General features: G+C 38.9%; 2 protein-coding genes across 2 annotated transcripts in view; both read right to left on the reverse strand.

Moving 5' to 3' along the window:
• The window catches only part of MYO5B (myosin VB), a 535083-nt gene that overhangs the window by 30341 nt on the left and 480083 nt on the right, over positions 1 to 24659 (reverse strand). The gene's annotated exons all lie outside the window — the stretch shown is intronic.
• Positions 2014 to 24659, reverse strand: part of ACAA2 (acetyl-CoA acyltransferase 2) — a 75104-nt gene continuing 52458 nt past the window's right edge. Inside the window, exons 6-10 of the mRNA XM_049900190.1 lie at positions 21347 to 21522; positions 20463 to 20592; positions 11824 to 11894; positions 5930 to 6084; positions 2014 to 2441 (exon numbers count right to left, since the gene is read on the reverse strand). Coding sequence (XP_049756147.1) covers positions 2357 to 2441; positions 5930 to 6084; positions 11824 to 11894; positions 20463 to 20592; positions 21347 to 21522 — 617 coding nt within the window. The 3' untranslated portion in view covers positions 2014 to 2356. The remainder of the gene's footprint in view (positions 2442 to 5929; positions 6085 to 11823; positions 11895 to 20462; positions 20593 to 21346; positions 21523 to 24659) is intronic.

Consider the following 24659-nt stretch of genomic DNA (forward strand, 5'->3'; position numbering starts at 1 on the left):
AAAAGGAACCAATGAGTGAATTAGGGCTTGGCAAGGAAAAGGATGTCCTCCTGATCTTTTATCAAGAAATTCCTAAAATAAGGGCATAAAATTTAGGATCTGAGTAAATTACAAGATGAACTGCACTTATAGATAAGAAGATTCACTATTATAAAGATAACAATTTTCCCTAGTAAATTCATAACCTATAAATTCAATTTAATCTCAGTTAAAATCCTGATAGATTTTTCATGAAGTTGACAAGAACAGTAAGAGAAAAAGAACAAGGGAGAGGAGACTTGCCCTACTACATATTCAATCTTAGGACAGACAAATATATCAGTGGGAGTGTTGGGGAGAAAATAAAAGGGTGAAACAAGGACTCTAAGTTGGGGAAGAAAGGAAGTAAGGTTTAGGGTTAAAAGCTGGTGGGGTCAATGGATGGATGTCTTGACAAGGTGAAGAACTATTGCGGTGAGTGTACTTCTGCAGGTAAGCCGGGAGGACTGGGGGTTGTGGTCAAAGTGGGATATTTGCATTTAAGATTCAAAAGTGATACCATTTCTAGTGACACCAAGTTCAAGATATGACCAAGGGAGTGGGTATCTGATACAGAGTACAGAAAAAGTCACTAGTGTTGACTGAGGAACAGTTAACAAAGAACTGAGAGGTCCTTGACCAATTGGATGCTAAATTTTCCGAGAATTAAGACATGATTTAATAGTGAAAAAAAAAAAAAAAAGGTGCTGATGCAGTGATAACAGTCACTGGAGGAAAGAACACAAGCAGGAAGCTAGGAAATGGAAATTAGGATAGTAACAGAATGGTATAACTGATTACATTGAACCTCAAAATAAGAAGAGTTCTGTGAAGAGGTGGGGGAGACTGGTCTGGCAGCAGTATGGGGCAACAAGGCTCCTGAGCCGCCTCTGGACTTGAGACACACACGTAGCATGAGAGGAGAAAGGCGTATTCGTGAGGTACAGTTAAGGGATCAGTGCAACCCCGGTGTTTATAAAGCACTTATACTATGAAGATTCAATAACAGTTACATTTGTATTACCTGTTCCAGTTGACCTCACCTTCCCAATCTCTCCCTCGATCCTCAAAATTGGTTGATAGTTACAGCAGGAGACTTTGGAAAACGGGATATTTTTATTAAAAAAAAATATGTACACACACATGCCCAAACAAAGACAGAAGGGATTGACATGAGAAGTGAATTTAGGGTTAGGGCAGTATTTCTCAAGAGCAACACTACTGACGTTTTGGGTCAGATAATTATTTGTTGTGGGGCGCAGTCCTGTGCATGTAGGATGGTCTCTACCCACTAGATGCCATTAGCAGCACCCTATCCCCCACCCCTCATTCTGACAACCAAACACGTCTCCAGATATTGACAGGGACAAAAATGCTCCCTATTGAGAACCACTGGGTCAGAAGTGTGCTGTGGAAAAGGAATGATAGAAAGTAACTCAGATAAACAGTGGAAGCTGAAGAATCAAAAAAAAAAAAAAAAACCAAACCCAGTGCTGTTGAATCAATTCCGACTCATAGCGACCCTATAGGACAGAGTAGAACTGCCCCATAGAGTGGAATTTCCAAGGAGTGCCTCGCGGATTTGAACTGTCGACACTTTGGTTAGCAGCCATAGCACTTAACCACTATGCCACCAGGGTTTCCGAACCTGAAGACGGGTGATGAAATTCAGGCATAACTTTCGTTTATCAGCCCCAAATTTTCCACTTAAACAATATGATCCTTAAAACGAATAGAAATCTTGCTTACTGAAGGTATATGCCCACTCAAGTCTATCTGAAGAGTTAAAACACATAATCAGAACTGTTCTGATTCAAGGCAACAACAATCCAATGTGACATCATTTGTTAATAACAAGACTAGGTTTAGTAGCTTTTGCTGCTTGGACATTTATCTCAGACATTTATCTCAGTATGAGCATCACTCAACCTACAAATTAAACTGGTTTTCAAAACATTTTAAAAATAACACAAGAAACAAGAAGAAAGGATGAGCTGAAGTTAAGGCAACATTTATTTGATTTCCTTGCAATCTAAGGCATAAGTGGTGATTATTTGATGATTTTATTTCTTTTAAGGCCTACAGTTGGATTTTAGTTCAGAAATATGTCATATTTGACTGGGGCTAATTGGAGAGAACTTATTTCTGACTTGGTGTTACAGACTGAATTAAGACAAGTAGGCTCTTAATCATGATAAACACATCTTTGCCTCAGACTTGATCACTGTTGGCAGTGGCAGGGCATGGCCAGTTTCCACAGCTGCTCTGAAGGACACTTGTTGTACTGTGGCTGGGCCAGGTGGTGAGAGAGTAGGCCGTAGCAGACTCCTGGTTCTTCTTAGGCTGTGTTCTGAAGAATGACTGCAATACCTTGGCCACCTCCAATGCAAGCTGATCCAACAGCATATTTTCCACCTCGACGCCTAAAAAAGCAAGCAGTGGCTCAAACCTACTCAAATGAGAGGATAAACGAAGCTTATAATATAAAGAATTAATAACAGTCACATTTGCCTTACTCATTGCACTTAGCACAGCTTCCTAACCTCTTCCCCTATCCTGAGTACTGGCTTATAGTCACAGCAGGAGAAACCATCTGGAAAGTGGCTATTTATTTATTATTTTTTTTAAATAACAACAAAAAATGTAGTAACGGAAGGAAGGAAGGAAGGAGGCGACCTGAGAAGTGAATTTAGGGTTACAGAAACGGAAACACATATATAAGTGGAGGTGTGATGTGGGACAGGAAACACAATAGGAGGTGATTTAGAGAAAGAGAGGAAGTTGATGAACTTCAGCCCATTCGATTTGTATTTTTTTTTTTTTTTAAAATAAAACATCACTTTAATAAGCATTAGGAAGGGAGAATCTTTTAACACCTTCAGAAAATCCAACTTTCTTATATATACTTTTCAAAATGCACAATGGTTGCAATTTCTGTTTTCTAAAATTTGTATTATAAATAAGAAGATGAAATATGACAAAGCTACAAAACATAAAATAGCAATTAATAGTGAATGAAGTACAGGAACTTTTTTCAGTGTTACAGCCCTGGGGTAGTAGGTATTAGAAGGAAATAGAAACATATTTTTTAATTCAGTACATGCATATTTATTTTACAATAATGGCATTATCAATCAAGTGTAAGGAATAAGCATGTATTAAGCATATGTACCAGTTATATATAATGTCTTTTTAAATCATTATAGCAATCTTGAAACTATGAAGTCTTATTCTCATTTTATAAATGGGGAGATCAAGATTAAATGATTTAACAACCTTATTTAAATCACACAATTAGTAAAGGGGAAGAGATGGTCCATCATAAGCCAATGTCCACATTCTTGCTGCCTCATCCACTGCCTTCAAACAAGCTGTGTTTTACTACACTGGCAAATGGATAACGCAATCCAGAACTGTTCTCTGGAGAAAAATATGTGCTTAAAGCTTCAAAAGTATATTTTGAATCCATTACAGTATCACCTTCTGATATGAAAGTTTTTCCTTCTACCCAAAAAACCAAAACCAAACCCATTGCTGTGGTGTTGATTCTGACTTACAGCAACCCCATAAGCCAGAGCAGAACTATCCCACAGGGTTTCCAAGGAGCGGCTGGTAGATTCCAGCTGCCGACCTTTTAGTTAGCAGCTGAGTTCTTAACCACTGTGCCGCCAGGGCTCCTTTTCCTCACCACCCCCCCAACAAAAAAAAACCAAACCCACTGCCATAGATTCAGCTCCAACTCATAGTGACCCTACAGGATGAAGCAGAACTGCCCCGTAGGTTTCCAAGGAGAGCCTGGTGGATTTGAACTGCCAACTTTTGGTTTGCAGCTAGTTTTTAACCACTACGCCATCAATACATGTGCTAAGTGTTTAATGAGAGAAGTTAGTTTGTTCTGTAAACCTTCATCTAAAGTACAATAATAAAAACAAATAAATAAATTTCCTGATACTGTGTGTGTTTCCTCACCAGGGTCCCCACAGCCCCCAGTCCAGTAATTTAATCCCTCAGGGAGTTTGGATGTATCTATGGAGCTTCCATGACCTTGCCTTGGAGAAGTTGTGCTGGCTTCCCCATTATTATGTACTGTCTTATCCTTCACCAAAATTACCAATTAGTGTTTTTCCATCCCTACTCCTCCCCTCCCTTGAAATCATAAAAGATTGTTTCTTTCTGTGTATAAACCTTTTCATGAGTATTTACAGTAGTGGTCTCATACAATATTCGTCCTTTTTTGATTGCCTTATTTCACTCAGTATAATGCCCTCTAGATTCATTCATGTTGTAAGATGCTTCACAGAGTCATCATTGTTCTTTATGGTTGCGTATTACCCCACTGTGTGTACGTACCATAGTTTGTTGATCCATTCATCTACGGACAGGCATCTAGGTTGTCTCCATCCTTTTGCTATCGTGAACAACGCTGCAATGAACGTGGGTGTGCATATGCCTATTTGTGTGACAGCTCTTATCTCTCTAGCATATATTCCTAGGAGTGGGATTGCTGGATCATATGGTATTTCTACGTCTAGCTTTTTAAGGAAGCGCCATATCATTTTCCAAAATAATTGTACCATTTTGCATTTCCACCAGCAATGCATAAGAGTTCCAATCTCCCCACAGCCTCTCCAACATTCGTTATTTTCTGTTCTTTTGATTCAGGCTGGTAATGCCGGGGGCGAGATGGTATCTCACTGCGGTTTTTGATTTGCATTTCTCTAAAGGCTAGTGATCTCGAGCATTTCCTTACGTGTCTATTAGCCGGCCGAATGGCTTCTTTGGTGAAGTGTCTGTTCATTTCCTTTGCCCATTTTTTAAATGGATTATCTGTCTTTTTGTTGTAGAGGTGTTGGATTTTCCTCTATGGTGTTAGATTTTTATGGCACCTTAGAATAAATGTAATTAAGTTTGTATATGTGAAAGGGCCGATCATTTAGAAACATTTCATGTCCCTTTGATACAAATTACTCTTTTAAAGTACCACCTGCTCTCATTCCTTGGTTGTAATAGAAGGACCCTAAGAAAATGATTCAGGAATTATTTTTACACATGTCAACTGCTCAATTTCAACTCAATCTTTCAATGACTAAAAGAGTCCCATTTACCTTAACCTTACAGGGCCCCAGAGTGAATTTTCAATCTGACATGTTTGGTTTCATTCTCGATTTTCCTCCTAGCAGAGCAAAGTGGTCTAGAGTACACAGCACCAGAGGAGAAGCCTCTCTATCAAAACTGGACAGTACCAAACACAGAAGGCTCCTCTAGGAACCCTGGAAACAGTGATGAGAAAAACACAGCTCAGACCCAAATGGTTAGTTTGCTTAGGTTCTTTAGATGACAGATAGGTCAGTACCCTCTCAGTATTTTGTTTTCTTAAATGACTGTATCTTATTTGTGTAACTGGCACTAGAATGCAAGTGACATGACACCCAAAACAAAAGCCAAATCCACTGCTATCGAGTCAATTCTGACTCATTGCGACCCTACAGGACAGGGTAGAACTGCCCCATGGAGTTTCCAAGGAGCACCCGGTGGATTCGAACTGCAGACCTTTTGGTTAGTAGCCATAGCTCTTAACCACTACGCCACCAGGGTTTCCATGACGTGAGACCCAGGGCCCCATTATTTGCTCAATGCTGTGCACCATCACCAGGGATGAGGGTGGGGGCAGGTGCTGAATGCTGCACTGTGCACAGAACAGACAGGTGGAAAAGCACAGGTCCTGCATGCAGAGCCAGTGAATCATCTAGAAGGCTGGCTGAAAAGCAGTGTCTAAATAACTGTTGTTTCTAAGAACCAGTGCAGGGAGATATGAGGAGGAAGAATGAAAAAACGCTGGATAGTTCTGAGAAAGCCTATACATTCCCATAAATGACAGCAAATCTGAAATGCAGCAATTTCTGACAAGTACCTTAATTCATGAACCAGGTGTGCAGTAATTCTTGATCCAGATCCTCCCAACGGGTGACCCAAAGCAATGGCTCCTCCATTCACATTGGTTTTACTTCGGTCAAGATCCAAACTTTTCTCAACTGCCAAGTACTGGGGAGCAAAAGCTTCATTCACCTTAAAAGAAAATAAATTAAAAAAAAATACTGATTAAAAATACTTACCCACAAACTGATTTTTAACCAAGAATTGTCCAGCCCTATTGATAGCTAGGAAACCCCGGTGGCGTAGTGGTTAGCTGTTATGGCTGCTAACCAAGAGGTCGGCAGTTCAAATCCGCCAGGCACTCCTTGGAAATTCTATGGGGCAGTTCTACTCTGCCCTATAGGGTCGCTATGAGTCAGAACTGACTCGACGGCAGTGAGTTTGGTTTTTTTGGTTTATTGATAGCTGATTTTAATATCAATTTTGTTGTTTCTCCCTGTTTATGTTACCTTGCAAGCTTGTTTTATCTTCAATCATTCTGTGTAAAGGTATCAAGTTTGAAAATGGGTATATTTACTAAATGACAGTCTAAGTCAAGTACATCTCTTAGAGAAAAGAAATCCTCAATGGTCCAAACTTGGAAACATGCTAGAGGCAATGGGATACTATAAAAAATCCATAGGGTTTGGAGCTAGATGGGTGGTTCAAATCTTGGCTGTATCATTTAGCTGTGTATGACCTGTGCACGTTATTGAAACTCTCTGACACTCTGGTCTGACGTATTACCTGACACAGAGCAAGTATGCAATAAATGGTAAAACCAAAACCAAACCTGTTGCCATCAAGTCAATTCTGACTCATAGTGACCCTACAGGACAAAGTAGAACTGCCTCATAGGGTTTCCAAGGAGCAGCTGGTGGATTCAAACTGCCAACCTTTTGGTTAGCAGCCAAGCTCTTAAGCCACTGCACTACCAAGGCTCCAAAATAAATAGCAATTTAGCCGCACTTCCGAGAAGAAACTGATAGACAAGAAAGAACATTCAGAGTCAGATATATTAAGGAAATGGTTATTATGGTGAAACGTAGCAGAACTGAGAAGTACCACATTGTTACATTACACTTACCAAGGCTGCCTATGGTAATTACCTTTAGATTTTTATCATAGTTTAAGTTTATAGTACTATGTTTTCATATGATCTTCTTCTTGTTGTTTTTGTTGTTAGGTGCCGTTCAGTTGGCTCTGACTCATGGTGACCCTATGTACAACAGAACAAAACACTGCCCAGTCTTGTACCATCCTCACAATTGTTGTTATGCTTTAAGCCCATTGTTGAAGCCACTGTGTCAATCCATCTTGTCCAGGGTCTTCCTCTTTTTTGCTGGCCCTCTACTTTACATGATGTCCTTCTCCAGGGACTGATCCTTCCTCATAGCATGTCCAAAGTACGTGAGACGAAGTCTTACCATTCTCACTTCTAAGGAGCATTCTGATTGTACTTCTTCCAAGACAGATTTGTTCATTCTTATGGCAGTCCATGGTATATTTAATATTCTTCGCCAACACTACAACAATTCTAAGGTATCAATTCTTCTTCTGTCTTCCTTATTCATTGTCCAGCTTTCACATGCATATGAGGTAACTGAAAATACCATGGCTTGAGTCAGGCGCACCTTAGTCTGCAAGATGACATCTTTGCTTTTCAACGCTTTAAAGAGATCTTTTGTAGCGATTTGCCCAATGCAACGCGTCTTTTGATTTCTTGACTGCTGCTTCCATGGCTGTTGATTGTGGATCCAAGTAAAATGAAATCCTTGACAATTTCAATCTTTTCTCCGTTTATCATGATGTTGCTCATTGGTCCAGTTGTAAGGATTTTTGTTTTCTTTATGTTGAGGTGTAATCCATACTGAAAGCTCTGGTCTTTGATCTTCATCAGTAAGTGCTTCAACTCCTCTTCACCTTCAGCAAGTAAGTTTGTGTCATCTACATAAGGCAGGTTGTTGGTGAGTATTCCTCCAATCCTGATGCCCTGTTCTTTTTCATACAGTCCAGCTTCTCAGATTATTTGCTCAGCATACAGACTGAATAAGTATGGTGAAAGGATATAACCCTGATGCACACCTTTCCTGACTTTAAACCACGCAGTATTCCCTTTGCTGTGTGAACAAGTGCCTCTTGATCTATGTACAGGTTTCTCATGAGCACAATCAAGTGTTCTCAAATTCCCATTCTTCTCAATGTTATCCATAATTTGTTATCATCAGCACAGCCGAATGCCCTTGCATAGTCAACAAAACACAGGTAAACATCTTTCTGGTGTTCTCTGCTTTCAGCCAGGACCCATCTGGCATCAGCAATGCTATCCCTCATTCTACATCCTCCTTTGAATCCAGCTTGAATTTCTACAAGTTCCCTGTGGATATACTGCTGCAGTTGCTTTTTACCTTCAGCACAGTTTTACCTGCATGTGATACTAATGATATTGTTCGATAATTTCCGCATTTGGTTGGATCACCTTTCTTGGGAACACGCATAAATATGGATCTCTTCCGGTCAGTTGGCCAGGTAGCTATCATCCAAATTTCTTCGTACAGCAAGTGAGCACATCCAGCACTGCATTCATTTGTTGAAACATCTCGGTTGGTATTCTGTCAATTCCTGAAGCCTTGTTTTTCGCCAATGCCTTCAGAATAGCTTGGACCCCTTCCTTCAGCACCATTGGTTCCTGATCATGTGTTACCTCTTGAAATGGTTGAACACTGACCAATTCTTTCTGGTATAGTGGCTCTGTGTATTCCTTCCATCTTCTTTTGATCTTTCCTGCATCATGTAATATTTTTTCCATAGAATCCTTCAATATTGCAACTTGAGGCCTGTTTTTTTTCTTCAGTTCTTTTGGCTTCAGAAATGCTGAGCATGTTCTTCCCTTTTAGTTTTCTATCTCCAGGTCTTTGCACATTTCATTATAATACTTTACTTTGTCTTCTTGAGCAACGCTTTGAAGTTTTCTGTTCAGCTTTTTTACTTCATCATTTCTTTCTTTCGCATTAGCTACTCGACGTTCAAGAACAAGTTTCAGCATTTCTTCTGACATCCATTTTGGTCTTTTCTTTCTTTCCTGGCTTTTTAATGACCTTTTGCTTTCTTCATGTATGATGTCCTTCCACAACTGGTCTTGTCTTCGGCCATTAGCGCTTAATGTGTCAAATCTATTCTTGAGATGGCCTCTAAATTCCAGTGGGATATACTCAAAGTTGTACTTTGGTTCTCATGGACTTGTTCTAATCTTCTTCAGTTTCAACTCGAACTTCATATAATCTTAGTTCAGAAATTTTATAAAACCCGTTAAAAAAAAAAAAACAAAAACCCACTGCCACCCAGTGGATTCCGACTCATAGCGACCCTGTAGGACAGAGTGGAACTGCCCCATAGAGTTTTCAAGGAGCTCCTGGTAGATCTGAACTGCTGATCCTTTTGGTTAGCAGCCATAGCTCTCAACAAGTATGCCACCATATTGATTCTAAGAAACTTAACTCTTATGCAGCTGGGATCAAAACCCAGGTTGACTCCTAGTCTCATGCTCTTTCCTACTATATTTTGTGCTTTCCCAAGATGGTGCCTTATTCATCCTGAGATTCAACATTATGTTTCTGTTTTATAAATACATGCTCAATGAGGTACTAAGTGACCTAGAATGTGCTGTGAAAACTAGGCTTTTGGATCTAGGAAACACTACTGCATGATCACCAAATGTGTCAAAGACAACACCATCAGGATGTGGAAAGCTATGTCCTTCAGTATTTATACATGTATAAATGAATAGGAACAGCTTTGTAGAACTGATATATTTCAATATTGAGTTTTAAGCTGGAAGAAGGCTAAAGTTGGAAATTAGCGGTATCTATTTGCCAATATAAGGAGTCTTGGTGGCGCAGTAGTTAAGCACTCAGTTGCTAACCAAAAGGTCAGTGGTTCAAATGCACCAGTTATCCTGAGGGAGAAAGATGCAGCAGTCTGCTCCACTAGGGCCCCATTCCACACGGAAATCCCATGGGGCAGCTCTACTTTGTCCTATAGGGTCTCACAATGAGTAGGGATCAACTCCACAGCAGTGGGTTCTGGATTTGATGACATAAATATGGTAATTAAACAGCCCCCATGAATCTCTAAACTGTGATCTCCTAAGTATGGAAGAAGAGAGTTAAGGATAAACCGCTTATCTAAAACCATAGTTTCCTGGGTGGAAGACTTTGTTTGCTGATTACCACAGAGGAAACGATACATGTGCTTAGAGTGAAGAAGCCCCTTTCCTATCAATTTAAGTAAAGGGGTTTCCTTTGTTTCATCAGTTATTTTCAAATGCAGTCAGAACAAGGCCAGGGGCCAAGTGTGGAACAGACCATCAATTGCTCATATGCAAGTTCAAGTTGAAACTGAAGAAAATCAGATCAAGTCCACAAGACCCAAAATATGACCTTCAGTATATCCCACCTGAATGGGTGGGTTGAAGAATAGATTTGATGCACTGAACACCAGTGACCGAAGACCAGACCAGTTGTGGAATGACATCAAGGACATCATACATGAAGAAAGCAAGAGGTCATTCAAAAGATAGGAAAGAAAAGATGAAGATGGATGTCAGAGGAGACTCTGAAACTTGCTCTCGAACGTTGTGCAGCTAGAGCAAAAGGAAGAATTGATGATGTAAAAGAACTGAATAGAAGATTTCAAAGAGCAGCTCGAGAAGACAAAGTGAAGTATTACAATGACATGTGCAAAGAGCTGGAGGTGGAAAACCAAAAGGGAAGAACATGCTCGGCCTTTCTCAAGCTGAAAGAACTGAGGAAAAAATTCAAGCCTCAAGTTGCAATAGTGAAGGATTCTATGGGGAAAACATTAAATGACACAGGAAGCACCAAAAGAAGATGGAAAGAATACACAGAGTCATTATACCAAAAAGAATTAGTCGATGTTCAACCATTTCAAGAGATGGCATATGATCAGGAACCGATGGTACTGAAGGAAGAAGTCCAGGCTGCTCTGAAGGCATTGGCAAAAAACAAGGCTCCAGGAATTGATGGAATATCAACTGAGATGTTTCAATAAACAGATGCAGCACTGGAGGTGCTCACTCGTCTATGCCAAGAAATATGGAAGACAGCTTACTGGCCAACTGACTGGAAGAGCTCCATATTTATGCCTATTCCCAAGAAAGGTGATCCAACCGAATGTGGAAATTATAGAATATCATTAATATCACATGCAAGCAAAATTCTGCTGAAGACATTCAAAAACGCCTGCAGCAGTATATCGACAGGGAACTGCCAGAAATTCAGACCAGTTTCATATCGATTTTCTATTAGGTCAATTCTTTTACTATATTCTGTCACTTCAACGAACAAAATAAGAGTTAAAGTTACTTACTTCTCACCCACCTTATATAATATTCAATTCAACTCCTGGTGGCACAGTGGCTAAGAGCTCAGGCTGCTAACCAAAAGGTTGGCAGTTCAAATCCACCAGCCACTCCTTGGAAATCCAACGGGGCAATTCTACTCTGGCCTGTAAAGCCGCTATGAGTCGGAATTGACCCGATGGCAATAGTTATAACAGACATTATTTATAATCTAAAATGTAGTAGAGTCCTATAAGGTTCTGAGGAAGATGACCTACAAATGTTTTCTGCATTCCAGGAACTTACAATTTAGTAGGAGAAACAAGTCTATTAGAATTATTCACATATAAGTAAAGCACTTGCATCAGATGGGGGAAAAGTACTAACACAAGGCACGTAATAAAGGTAATATTTAGATGTACAGCATTTGGAAAGGTTAACAGTATTAAAACAAAAAGAGCTAAAAAATACCTAAACCCATTTGTGTTATAAAGGAGGTGGTTTGTTCATGTTGTAAAAAAAAGAACACTTACCTCCACCAAATCCATGTCCTTAAGACTCAGTCCTGTTTTCTTCAGTGCCTCAGTGATAGCAAAGACAGGACCTAGATGAGAATAAAAATGCCTTTCATCTCATATTCATGTATGTATCAAAATTCTCCTTTACCAAATAGATAAGTGGGGAGAAAATAATGACAAGAGTTATTAGAAGCCACAGACCTTGCTACCTTGACAGCACACTATTAAATGATATGAAAATAAAGAAACAGAAAACAAGACCAAGGTGAAACACTGTCTAACTGTACAGTCAAATTGCAGATGAGAGGCTTAGAGGAAAAGTTCTACTATAAATGGCTTTAAGGGTTCCATCAGCCAAAGGAATTCATACATGGAATTTTGCTGGTTTTGCAGACACTTGTAAATCATACTTGATAGCAAACGGCCAGGCCAACTGAGCACTCTCCTGGGATACTGACCACATGCATTCCTAGTACAGTGACTGTGGCTACACTCCAAATTTTCAGGCCCATTTGGACCAATGGCAAGAAATAGCAGCATCGCCACTCAGGCACAGCAAGAAAGGAATCTACAAGACACTTGCTGACAGACATTTATAACTCTAACGTTAAGCAGGGAATTTAAGTAAAATATAACCCTACCTCAAGAAACACAAATCCACCTAATAAGATTACTTCTGAAATAAGCTTTAGCTTCCAGATTTCTGATGATCACCAATGACAGTTTAGTACTGCTCATAATTTTTTCCCAAAAGGTAAAAAAATCTGGCTAGAGAAGATTATCTATTTTTCTACCTTTCTGATTACAGAGAATAAAATTGCCATAAATGTCTAAGAAGAAAAATACATGGCATTTTCCCCTGAATTCAAGTAGTCAACCATTCTGAAATGTTTTGCAAATACACATAAGGTAAAATGTGAAATCAGTCTTTACAAGAAAAGCTTAAAGCAATCTAAACAGAATGTTAGTGCATTCTGTCATCTCAGTTAAAATCCTCTTTGGATGACAGTCCGCTTATCGGTTAGGGCCACCCAGTTAACACTTTTCAATTTAAAGTACCAGTTCTGTGCCAGCTACTGGTTTAATACAGAATCTAATTCAAGATCCTCTTTGTATCTCAAAGGCAGGAATATGAGGAGGGTCGTCCACAGCAAGGCATCAGCTATCCAGCATGGTCAGGGGATGAAGTATTCTACAGTTGTGAAAGAGGTACTAAAAACTGAGGGTGCTAAAACCATTGTTGTAAAAGGGCACCAAAGTTCCCAGTCTTCATAAACAACACTGTAAGCATGTTCTTGTTAACTCAGAGTTAATCCAGTCAATTATAACAATATAATAGGCTAAAACTTGATTTTTAAAGGACTCTTCCCAGACCACTCTGTTATTTACTGGGACTCAAAAATATAGAATTCTGGGCTGGGAAAAGGAAATTGTAATTCTACCGTGGTTCCTGCCACAAACAGCTGTGTGATCTTGGGCACCTCTGTGGGTTTCAAGCTTCTCATCAGAAGAAATCCTGTGAACTGTTTTTTAACCTTTTTGTTTTTAAGCAGTAGAATCCTTTATAGAAATGAAGCCCAACAATAGATAAAACCAGAGGTGCTCTGTGTCCTTCCTCGGAGCTGTTTTTCTTCTCTTCAAGTCCCGGCTTCTTTCTTTCCTGGGCCTACAGCTATTCTGCAGGGCTAAGGGCAACTACATAACTGAGGAACTACTATTCTTAGAAACTGGATTGACGATTCAGTCCATATCAGGTACTTAATAATCTAGTCTTCCCTGCTCATTCATCTGGTACACTTCATTTAGGTACCATGTTTAACACTGTACTACAATTGATAGACGAGCTTTCTAGGTAAAGGGTCACATGACACTGTGGAACACTTGGCATTAAGAGCTCTGTTCAAGCCCTGAGAGAAAAACCAATCCTTCCACCATGTTGTTCACTGTACTTTAGGGCAGATATCCAAGTCCTGGAATAGGAGGAATGTAAATGATGTTTTCTTTTCTTAAATCAGAACCTATTAAATAAGGTTAAACTGAAAAAGAATTATGAAATGACTATCTTTACCAGATACATTCAACTGACCATCAAAAGCATCTAGGTACATTGAAAGAAACTCATATCCTGGGCTCGACCCCAGGCCCTCTGAAACAGAATCTTGGGTGGTGAGAGTATGACTAGATTTCGATGATCGTTTGGAGCTGGGAACCACTTCTCTAGATACTGAAATAATAAATGTCATACCAATATACAGATGTTTAATTTTTCAAGCTATCTTCCATTTCTAAAACAAAAGCTATGTTTTGCTGATAATGGGTAGCTGAAAGCTAATGAGTTTTAAAAAGACTATAGCATAGAAAAAAACTTTTAACAGATGTCTAAGTATCTTGCAGATTTTATTGACATAACTTGGGACACATAGTGTAAGATGGAAGGAACATTAGTGGCACAACAGTTAAGCACTTAGCTGCTAACCAAAAGGGTGGTGTTTAGAAGGCACCGAGCGGCTCAGCAGGAGAAAGACCTGTAAAGATTAAAAAAAAAACCTAGAAAATCCTGAGGCAGTTCTCTGACACATGGGGTTGCTATGAGTTGAAATCAACTCCACGGTACCTAACAACAGTGGTAAAAGATGGCAAGATATGAGCAGGCCAGCAATCTTCCTTAAGAATGTGCAGACAAAAGGAGAGACTGGAAGGAGGAAGCGGGCTGACTCATTGGGGGAGAGTAAATGGGAGTATGTTGTAAGGTGTATATAAGTTTATATGTGAGAGTCTGACTTGATATGTAAACTTTCACCTAAAGCACAATAAAAATTATTTTTAAAAAAAGGAATGTGCAAAGATAAGTTCTTCTCTGAAGGACATGGCAGCAAATATGGTTGGTTATTAACTTAATCTCAAATCCACGTAAGTGGTATTATTCGAGCAGGACTTAAGAGGCTTACATTGAAGGGTCTCTGAGAAGGCACATCAGCAACAGGTCATTCCCTTCTATAGTGGGACCATCCCTCAAAAACGAATTTAGTCAGTCAAAAAAGGCTTCAACTCATAGAAAAATCTTTGGCCCTATCAAGCACTTCCGGCCAACATGATGCCATAGACAAAAACACCACTCCATCCCTCCACAGCAAAGACCTGAAAAACTAAGTAAAACACAGCAACAATGTTAGAACAATAAAAGAGGGAATAAATGGTAAAGGTATAGAACTTTCTAATGGAGAGAAAGGCAAGGCAATACCAAGTAATAATAGACTGGTTCAAACCCAGGAAGTTAAGGGTAAATTTCAAGGTAACCACAAAGTTAACAAACCTACTCATCAAAATAAAGAAGAAAAACATAAAGTCTCAATAAAAACAAAAGGAGTTCAGCACAGGAAAGTAAAAGGAACAAAGAAAATGTTAGCACCACAAAAAAAAGCACTACAAAATGACAGCAATAAATCCATACCTATCAATAATGACACTGAATGTAAATGGCCTAAATGCACCCATAAAGAGACAGAGAGTGACAGAATGGGTAAAAAAACAGGATCCATCAATACGCTGTCTACAAGAGGCACACCTTAGAAACAAAGATGTAAATTTATTAACAATCAAAGGATGGAAAAAAATATATCAAGCAAATACCTACCAAAAAAGAGCAGGAGTGACAATGCTAATTTCAGATAAAACAGACTTTAAAACAAAATCCACCATAAGACAAAGAAGGGCACTATATAATGATTAAAGGGATGATCCATCATGAAGACTTAGCCATAATAGACATCTACACACCCAATGACCGGGCTCCAAAATACATAAACTCTAACAGCAACGAAAACAGGAATTGACAGTTCCAAAATAATAGTAGGAAACTTCAACACACCACTCTCAGTAAAGGACAGAACACCTAGAAAGAAACTCGGCAAAGATACAGAAGAGCTAAAGAGCACAATCAGTCAACTTAACCTCATAGACATACAGAACACTTCACCCAACAACTGCAAAGTACGTATTCTTTTCCAACACACATGGGAATGTTCTCCAGAACAGACCACATCTTAGGCCACAGAGCTACCCTTAACAAAATCCAAAACGCTGAGATAATACAAAGTATCTTATCCGACCACAACACCATCAAAGTAGAAACTAACGACAGGAAGAATAAGGAAAAAAAATCAGTTGCATGGAAACTGAATAACACCCTGGTTTAAAACCACTGGGTAATAGAAGAAATCAAAGATGGAACCCAAAAATTCCTAGAATCAAATGAGAGCGAAAAAGCACTATACCAAAGCCTTTGGGACACAGCAAAGGCAGTCCTGAGAGGTCAATTTATAGCACTAGATACACACATCAAAAAAGAAGAGACAAAATCAAAACATTAGCTACACAACTTGAACAGGTAGAAAGACACAGCAAAAGAAGCCCCAAGCCACCAGAAGAAAGGAAATAAAAAAAGATCAGAGCACAAACAAATGCAATAGAGAGTAGAAAAACAACAAAGAATCAACGAGAAGTGGGTTCTTTGAAAGGATCAACAAAATTGACAAACCACTGGCCAAATTGACAAAAGAAAAACAGGAGAGAAAGCAAATAACCCAAGTAAGAAATGAAATAGGAACATTAAAACAGACCCAACTGAAATAAAAAGGATCATAACACAGTATTATGAAAAACTACACTCCAACAAATTTGAATACCTAGAGGAAATGGACAAATTTCTAGAGACACACTACCTTCACACACTGGCTTCACTGGAGAATTCTACCACACATTCAGAGAAGAGTTTACGCCAGTACTACCCAAACTATTCCAAAACATAGAAAAGGAAGTGATATTTCTGAATTCATTCTATGAAGCCAGCATAACCCTGATACCAAAACCAGGCAAAGACACCACACACACACACACACACACAAATTGCAGACCAATATCTCTCATGAATATAGATGCAAAAATTCTCAAAAAATTCTAGCTAATAGAATTCAGCATTAATATACCATGACAAAGTAAGATTCATACTAGGTACGCAAGGATGGTTCCACATTAGAAAACCAATCGACGTAATCCACCACATAAATAAAAGGAAAGAAAAAAATCACATGATCATCTCAACTGACACAGAAAAGGCGTTCTGCAAAGTCCGACACCCATTCCTGATAAAAACTCTCAATAAAATAGGTATAGAAGGGAAATTTCTCAACATCATAAAGGGCATCTGATAACCCCTAAAAAAATAAAATGCTTGGGAATAAATCTAACCATGCAAAAAAACCTATACAAAGAAAACTACAAAACACTACTGCAAGAAACCAAAAGAGATCTACATAAATGGAAAAACATACCATCTTCATGGAAAGGTAGACTCAACATTGTGAAAATGACAATTCTATCCAAAGTGATTTACAAATACAATGCAATACCAATCCAAATACCAGCAACATCTTTAAACAGATGGAAAAACTTACCATTAACGTTATATGGAAAGGGAAGAAGCCTTGGATAAGTAAAGCACTATTGAAGAAGAAGAATAAAGTAGGAGGACTCACACTACCTGACCTCAGAACCTACTATACAGCTAAGGTAGACAAAACAGCCTAGTACTGGTACAATGACAGATATATTGACCAACGGAACAGAATTGAGAACCCAGATATAAATCCATCCACCTATGGCCACCTGATCTTCAACAAGGGCCCAAAGTCCATCAAACGGGGAAAAGACAGTCTCTTTAACAAACTGTGCTGGCAAAACTGGATATCCATCTGCAAAAAAAATGAAACAGGACTCATACCTCACACCATATACAAAAACTAAAAATGGATCAATGACCTAAATATAAAGCCAAAAACTATGAAGTTCGTAGAAGAAAAAATAGGATCAACGCTAGAAGCCCTAATACATGGCATTAACAGGATACAAAGCACAACCAACAATACACAAGCTCCAAAGGATAAGCTAGATAACTGGGATCTTCTAAAAATTAAACTCTTATGCTCATCAAAAGACTTTACCAAGAGTAAAATGAGAACCTACAGACTGGGAAAAAATTTTGGCTATTACAAATCAGACAAAGGTCTAATCTCTAAAATCTATAAGAAAATCCAACACCTCTACAACAAAAAGACAAATAATCCAACTAAAACATGGGCAAAGGAACTGAACAGACACTTCACCAAAGAAGACATTCAAGTGGCTGACAGACACAGGAGGAAACGCTCTCGATCTCTAGCCATCAGGCAAACGCAAATCAAAACCACAATGAGATACCATCTCACCCCGGCATTACTGGCACGAATCAAAAAAACAGAAAATAACAAATGCTGGAAAGGCTGTGGGAGATTGGAACTTTTATGCACTGCTGGTGGGAATGCAAAATGATACAACCATTTTGGAAAATGGTATGATGCTTCCTTAGAAAGCTAGAAACAGAACTACCATATGATCCAGCAATCCCACTCCTAGGACTATGTCCTAGAGAAATAAGAGTCATCACACGAACAGAGAGATGTACATACACCATGTTCATTGCAGCATTGTTCACAATAGCCAAAAGATGGAAACAACCTAGATGCCCATCAACAGATGAATAGAGAAACAAACTGTGGTACATACACACAATGGAGTACTACGCAATAAAGAACAGCGATGAATCTGTGAAGCATTTCATAACAAGGATGAATCTGGAGGGCATTATGCTGAGTGAAATAAGTCAATCACAAAAGGACAAACATTGTATGAGACCACTACTGTAAAAACTCATGAAAAGGTTTACGTACAAAAAGAAACTTTGATGGTTACGAGGAATGGGAGGGGTGGGGATGAAATAACACTTAACAGACAGCAGTTAAGTGGTAACTTTGGTGAAGGGTTAAACAGTACACAATACTGGGGAAGCCAGCACAACCTGTACAAGGCAAGGTCATGGTAGCTCCACAGACACATCCAAACTCCCTGAGGGACTGAATTGCAGGGCTGAGGGCTGTGGGGACCATGGTCTCGGTGAACATTTAGCTCTAATGGCAAAACATAGTTTGTAAAGAAAATGTCCTACATTCTACTGTGATGAGTAGCGTCTGGGGTCTTGAAAGCCTGTGTGCAGCCATCTAGGATGCTCCACTGGTCTCATCCCTTCAGGAGCAAGGAATAATGAAGAAAACTAAAGATACAAGGGAAAGATTAGTCCAAAGGACTAATGGACAACAGCTACCACAGCTTCCACCAGACGGAATCTAGTACAACTAGATGGTGCCCGCTACCACCGACTGCTCTGACAGGGATCACAATACAGGGTCCCAGACAGAGCTGGAGAAAAATGGAGAACAAAATTCCAAATCAACAAGAAAGACCAGACTTGCTGGCCTGTCAGAGACTAGAGAAATCCTGAGAGTTTGGCCCCCAGACACCCTTTCAGCTCAGTAATGAGGTCACCCCTGAAGTTTACCCTTCAGCCAAAGACTTAACAGGCCCATGGAACAAAACGGGACTAAAGGGCACATCAGCCCTGGGGCAGGTACTGGAAGGCAGGAGGGAACAGGAAACCCAGGGTTGAGAAGGGAGAGTGTTGACAGACATGTCGTGGGGTTGTTAACCAGTGCCACACAACTCTGTGTGTACTGTTGGATGAGAAATTAGTTTGTACTGTAAACCTTCATCTAAAGTTCAATTAAAAAAAAAAAAAAAAGAAGTATCACATTGGTACTCATATGAAACAAACAAACAAGTAAATATACCCTAGGGTGGGCTTCCCTTTGTGGTGTAAGGATAGAGGAGGGACAGATCAAGGCCGTTGGGTGTCTTATTTTATTTGTGTAAGTGAGGCACCTAACTGGTTCACCATTTCCTAGAGAATGATGAACAGAAACCATTCAAGTTCAGCATCATCTGTGGTCCTAGGAGTGTATCCAGCAAAATCCTCTGTTTTACTTCTAATTCACATTTTTTTCTCCAATCCAAGAATATATGTGTTTGTAAGGGGTTTCGAATTTTCCCTAGCTAGTACATTGTGAATCTAGATACATGGTTTATAATTCGTAATTTTGCTATTAAGCCTCAGCTGAGCCAGGCCAGTGTTACTTTGACTTTCTGAGACAATGTGTTTAACTCACAGTGAGAAGGGCACCTGAATTAGAGACCTGAATTCACACCCTGGCTCTATCACTTACTGGTTTTGAACCTCCCAAGACAATCTCCCTCTGCCTCAGTTTCCACCTTCACAAAGAAGTCTCATTTACTAAAGTTGTGGGAGGAGTGAACGGGACACTAAGGACTGTGTAAAAGCTCCCAGCAGGGAGGTGTGCTGCTGTCTTCTCCATATAGGCTTCTCTATTTCACCCCATGATTTCTTTCATCGCAGAACTGCTTTTGTTTTGTCAGTACCACGTAATTCTTCTGTTATTTTGTATTAATTTTAAATACCTCAAATGGACAATAATGTATGATTACCTCCCACAAGGGGCTTATACTGCTTCGTTTTCCCATTGTGTCTAGCACAATTCGGAGTACTTTAAACACTTCATAAAAATTAGTTGTCTAAATGTCTGATTACCAGTCTCCTTTCATCCACAAGTGATCTCGATGTAGCTATGTTTTCAGGCATCTGAATGCCAAAAAAAAAAAAAAAAACCCACCTCCAGAAACAGAACCAGTTTGTTTCATTATAAACTTACCAATACCCATGATAGTGGGATCACATCCAGACACAAAATAGCCCACAACTCTTGCCAGTGGTGTGAAGTTATGTTTTTTAACAGCATCTTCACTAGCTATGATAACCGCTCCAGCACCATCAGATATCCCCTTGAAAACAAAACAAACAGTAGATTAGCTAGAGACTAAAAGAATGCAGACATTTAATCAAGGTCTGAACTAACAGAGTAGTACTGGGAATATGGGATTTAACAAGTAGTACTAGTGGTACTTTGGTGGAATAAGGGGATTGTTTTAGGCACAAAATACAACCTCATTAAGGGAAAGTAGGAAAGAAAAAGCGTATAGCCAGATGTAGGTAGAAATAAGAAATACGGTAAGTTTTTTTACATGAGCAAAGACAAACAAAAAACCTAATATGATAATGAAATTAAAAGCCAGATAGATTTCCTTGCAGCATTCTGAAAAGACTAGAATTAAAAAGAATATTTGAAAAGGGCCTCTAGTTAAAATATTTTGTTTTGAACTACAAAAACCCAAATTAAAAAGAATATGAACACTACTAAAAAACAAAACAAAAAAATCAGTTGCCATCAAGTCAACTCATGACAACCCCATGTGTGCCAGAATGGACTGTGCTCCATAGAGTTTTCAGAGGATGATGTTTTCAGAGACAGATTGCCAGGCCTTTCTTCTGAGCTGCCTCTGGGTGAACTCAAACGACACCCTTTTGGTTACCAGCTAAGTATGTTAATCATTTGCACTACCAAGGCACTCCTATGAAGATTAGTAGTTTAAGCTAAATAACCAAACACTAGCACTAAGAGTACGTAAAAGATACTTCCTGATTATTTTGCAATGAACACATCAGGAAGAGTTCAGGACACCCTACGGTGACACCTACCGACGCATTCCCTGCAGTGACAGTTCCTTCCTTCTTGAATACCGGAGGAAGTTTATTTAAGTGCTCCAGGGTCGTCTGGGGCCGAGCATGCTCATCTACTTGCACTGACTGTTTTCCTTTCTTTGTCTTCACCTCAATTGGCACCATCTCATCATTAAAGTAGCCAGCATCATTAGCTGAAATATGAAAAACGGTAGAATGACTACAGTAAGAATAAAAAGGAAAAAAAAAAAAAAAGAAAGAAGAAAAGAAAATAAGTCAATTGTATTTTTCAATTTAATTGGAAGAAAATGGGGAGCCACTGCTAACGGCTATAGGGTTTCTTGTTGGAGTGATGAAAATGTTCTAAGGTTTATTTGGGGTATGGCTGCACAACTCTATGAATATATTAAAAATCATTAAATTGCACCCTTTAAATGGATGCTTTGTGCACTTTGTGAATTATATCTCAAAAGAGCTATTATAAAAAAAAAAACAGGATCAAAATTCTGAACCTTATATTTTAATAGAAATTTCTATGTTATTAACTCTTGGTTGGTGGCTAAAAAGTGAATCAGCAGCTTTTTGTTAGAGATATTCATAATTTATTCCAATCATTAAAGAAAAAAATAAAGTATACAGTTGACAGAATGCCTTAGAGTATATTTTAAGAGCATGCTTGCATTAATTCCATCTACTAAAGGACATTAGAAGACAAGGAAGATCACTTAGATTTTAGGAATCCAATAAATATATACATTTACCAAGTTAAAAAAAAAGTGGAGGCATCTTGCATACATTCAAAGAAATCTCCAAATAGCATACACCAAAACAAGGTATGTTTTAGCTAAAGCAATTCATTTTTTTAAATGAGAGAATAGCCTACCAAACTCTTTGGGGAGCGAGGCTGTCACAGCCCCTCAGATTATGCAGAGACATACAAGGTGCCGCTGGAGAGGTCTGTGTGTCAGCTACAGATGTCATGGCACTGAATGCATTTAATCTCCAACCCTCCCCCGCCTTTTTTTTTTGGTTCTTGATTTAATTTTTATTTTTTCATCATGGCATATTTTAAAGGTGCTCCAAAATATACAGTATAATAGACATCCACAAAGCCATCATCCAGGTTTAGCTCATTTTAACATTTTGCCATATGTTTGCTTTAGAGTTTTTTTTAAAGGAAATAAGACTTTACAGGTACAGATGAAATTCACTGCTATCCCCTCTCCTATCATCAAAACCCCTCCACACTCCCCAGAAGTTAACTACTCCATTACAATTGATATGTAACATTTTTATGTTTTTAGGCTTTTACTTTACATGTCAATATGCATAAAAAATACATGGTATTGTTTAATTGTATTTTAAGTTGTACACAGTTGAGTGACACTCTATTCTTTTTTCAACTTGTTTTTTTCACTGAACATGATGTTTATGAGATTTATTTATACACGTAGATCTAGTAGATTCATTTCATATATAGCAGAATTCAGAAAAATCCAACCTGGAATATCAGTCATTATCTGGGAACCTTAGTCCATTTACATTCATTGTGAACATTTAGATGTATTTCTATCACATTCTTTTTGTTATCTATCAATCATGCTTTAAGTATCTTTTTGTTGCCTATTAGAGACTATTTTTTAAAATTATTTTTTCTCATCTACTGTTTGGAAGCTATATATTCTATTCTACCCTTAAATTTATGCTGTGCCTAATTGACTTAAGTCTAAAAATAATAATTATTGGCTCTGATATCCTGAAGAATACAAAGGCTTTCAAAAACCAAAAAACCAAGCCTACTGCCATCGAGTCGATTCTGACCCACAGAAACCCTAAAGGACAGAGTAGAACTGCCCCATAGGGTTTCCAAGGCTAAAAATCTTTATAGAAGCAGATTGCCACATCTTTCTCCCACAGGGCCACTGATGGTTTCGAACCACCAACCTTTTGGTTAGCAGCCAAGTGCTTTTAAGCGCTGCGCCACCAGAGCTCCTACAGAGGCCTTAAACCCAAAAAAACCAAACCCATTGCCACGGAGTCTATTCCGACTCATAGCAACCCTATAGGACAGTTAGAACTGCCCGCAGAGTTTCCAAGGAGCACCTGCTGGATTCAAACTGTTGACCCTTTGGTTAGCAGCCATAGCACTTAACTATGACACCACCAGGGTTTCCACAAAGGCCTCAGAAAGTTTTAAATCCTTTGATGTTTCTCCCATCTTCTATGTCATATTTTCTTATTGTTTTAGATCCCCCCATATTTGCCACCGCCATCAACATCATCATCATATACCAATCAATGTTCACTTAGATTTTAGGAACCCCTGAAATTATTGCCTTGAGATAATCTTTAAAACTTAAACGAAAAATATCCACTGAAGTTTTCTTAAACAGCAGTTTAGCTTAACTAATAAAGAATGTCTGCCTTGAGAGAGCCTCAAAGCATTCCCCTTGAGATGGGGAACCAGACAAGGGTGCCCTTTATCACCACTCCTATTCAACATTGTGCTGGAGGTCCTAGCCAGAGAAGTTAAGCTACATAAAGAAATAAAGGGCATCCAGATTGCTAAGGAAGGAGTAAAAGTACCTCTATTTGCAGATGACATGATGTTATACACAGAAAACCCTAAAGAATCCTCAAGAAAACTACTGAAATTAATAGAAGAGTTCAGCAGAGTATCGGGATACAAGATAAACATACATAAATCAGTTGGATTCCTCTACACCAACAAAGAGAATGTCAAAGAAAAATCCCCAAATCAATACCATTTACAGTAGCCCCCAAGAAGATAAAATACTTAGGAATAAATCTTACCAGAGACGTAAAGACCTATACAAAGAAAACTACAACACACTACTGCAAGAAACCAAAAGAGACCTACACAAGTGGAAAAACATACCTTGCTCATGGATAGGAAGACTTAACATTGTAAAAATGTCTATTCTACCAAAAGCCATCTATAGGTACAACGCAATTCTGATCCAAATTCCAATGACATTTTTTAATGAGATGGAGAAACAAATCACCAACTTCATATGGAAGGGAAAGAGGCCCCAGATAAGTAAAGCATTACTGAAAAAGAAGAACAAAGTGGGAGGCCTCACTCTACCTGTTTTAGAACCTATTACACTGCCACAGTAGTCAAACTGCCACAACAACACTTACATAGACCAATGGAACAGAATTGAGAATCCAGACATAAATCCAACCACATATGAGCAGCTGATACTTGACAAAGGCCCAAAGTCAGTTAAATGGGGAAAAGATAGTCTCTTTAACAAATGGTGCTGGCATAACTGGATATCCATCTGCAAAAAAATGAAACAAGACC

The sequence above is a fragment of the Elephas maximus genome, chromosome 11 (assembly GCF_024166365.1).
Source record: "Elephas maximus indicus isolate mEleMax1 chromosome 11, mEleMax1 primary haplotype, whole genome shotgun sequence".
Taxonomy (NCBI): domain Eukaryota; kingdom Metazoa; phylum Chordata; class Mammalia; order Proboscidea; family Elephantidae; genus Elephas; species Elephas maximus.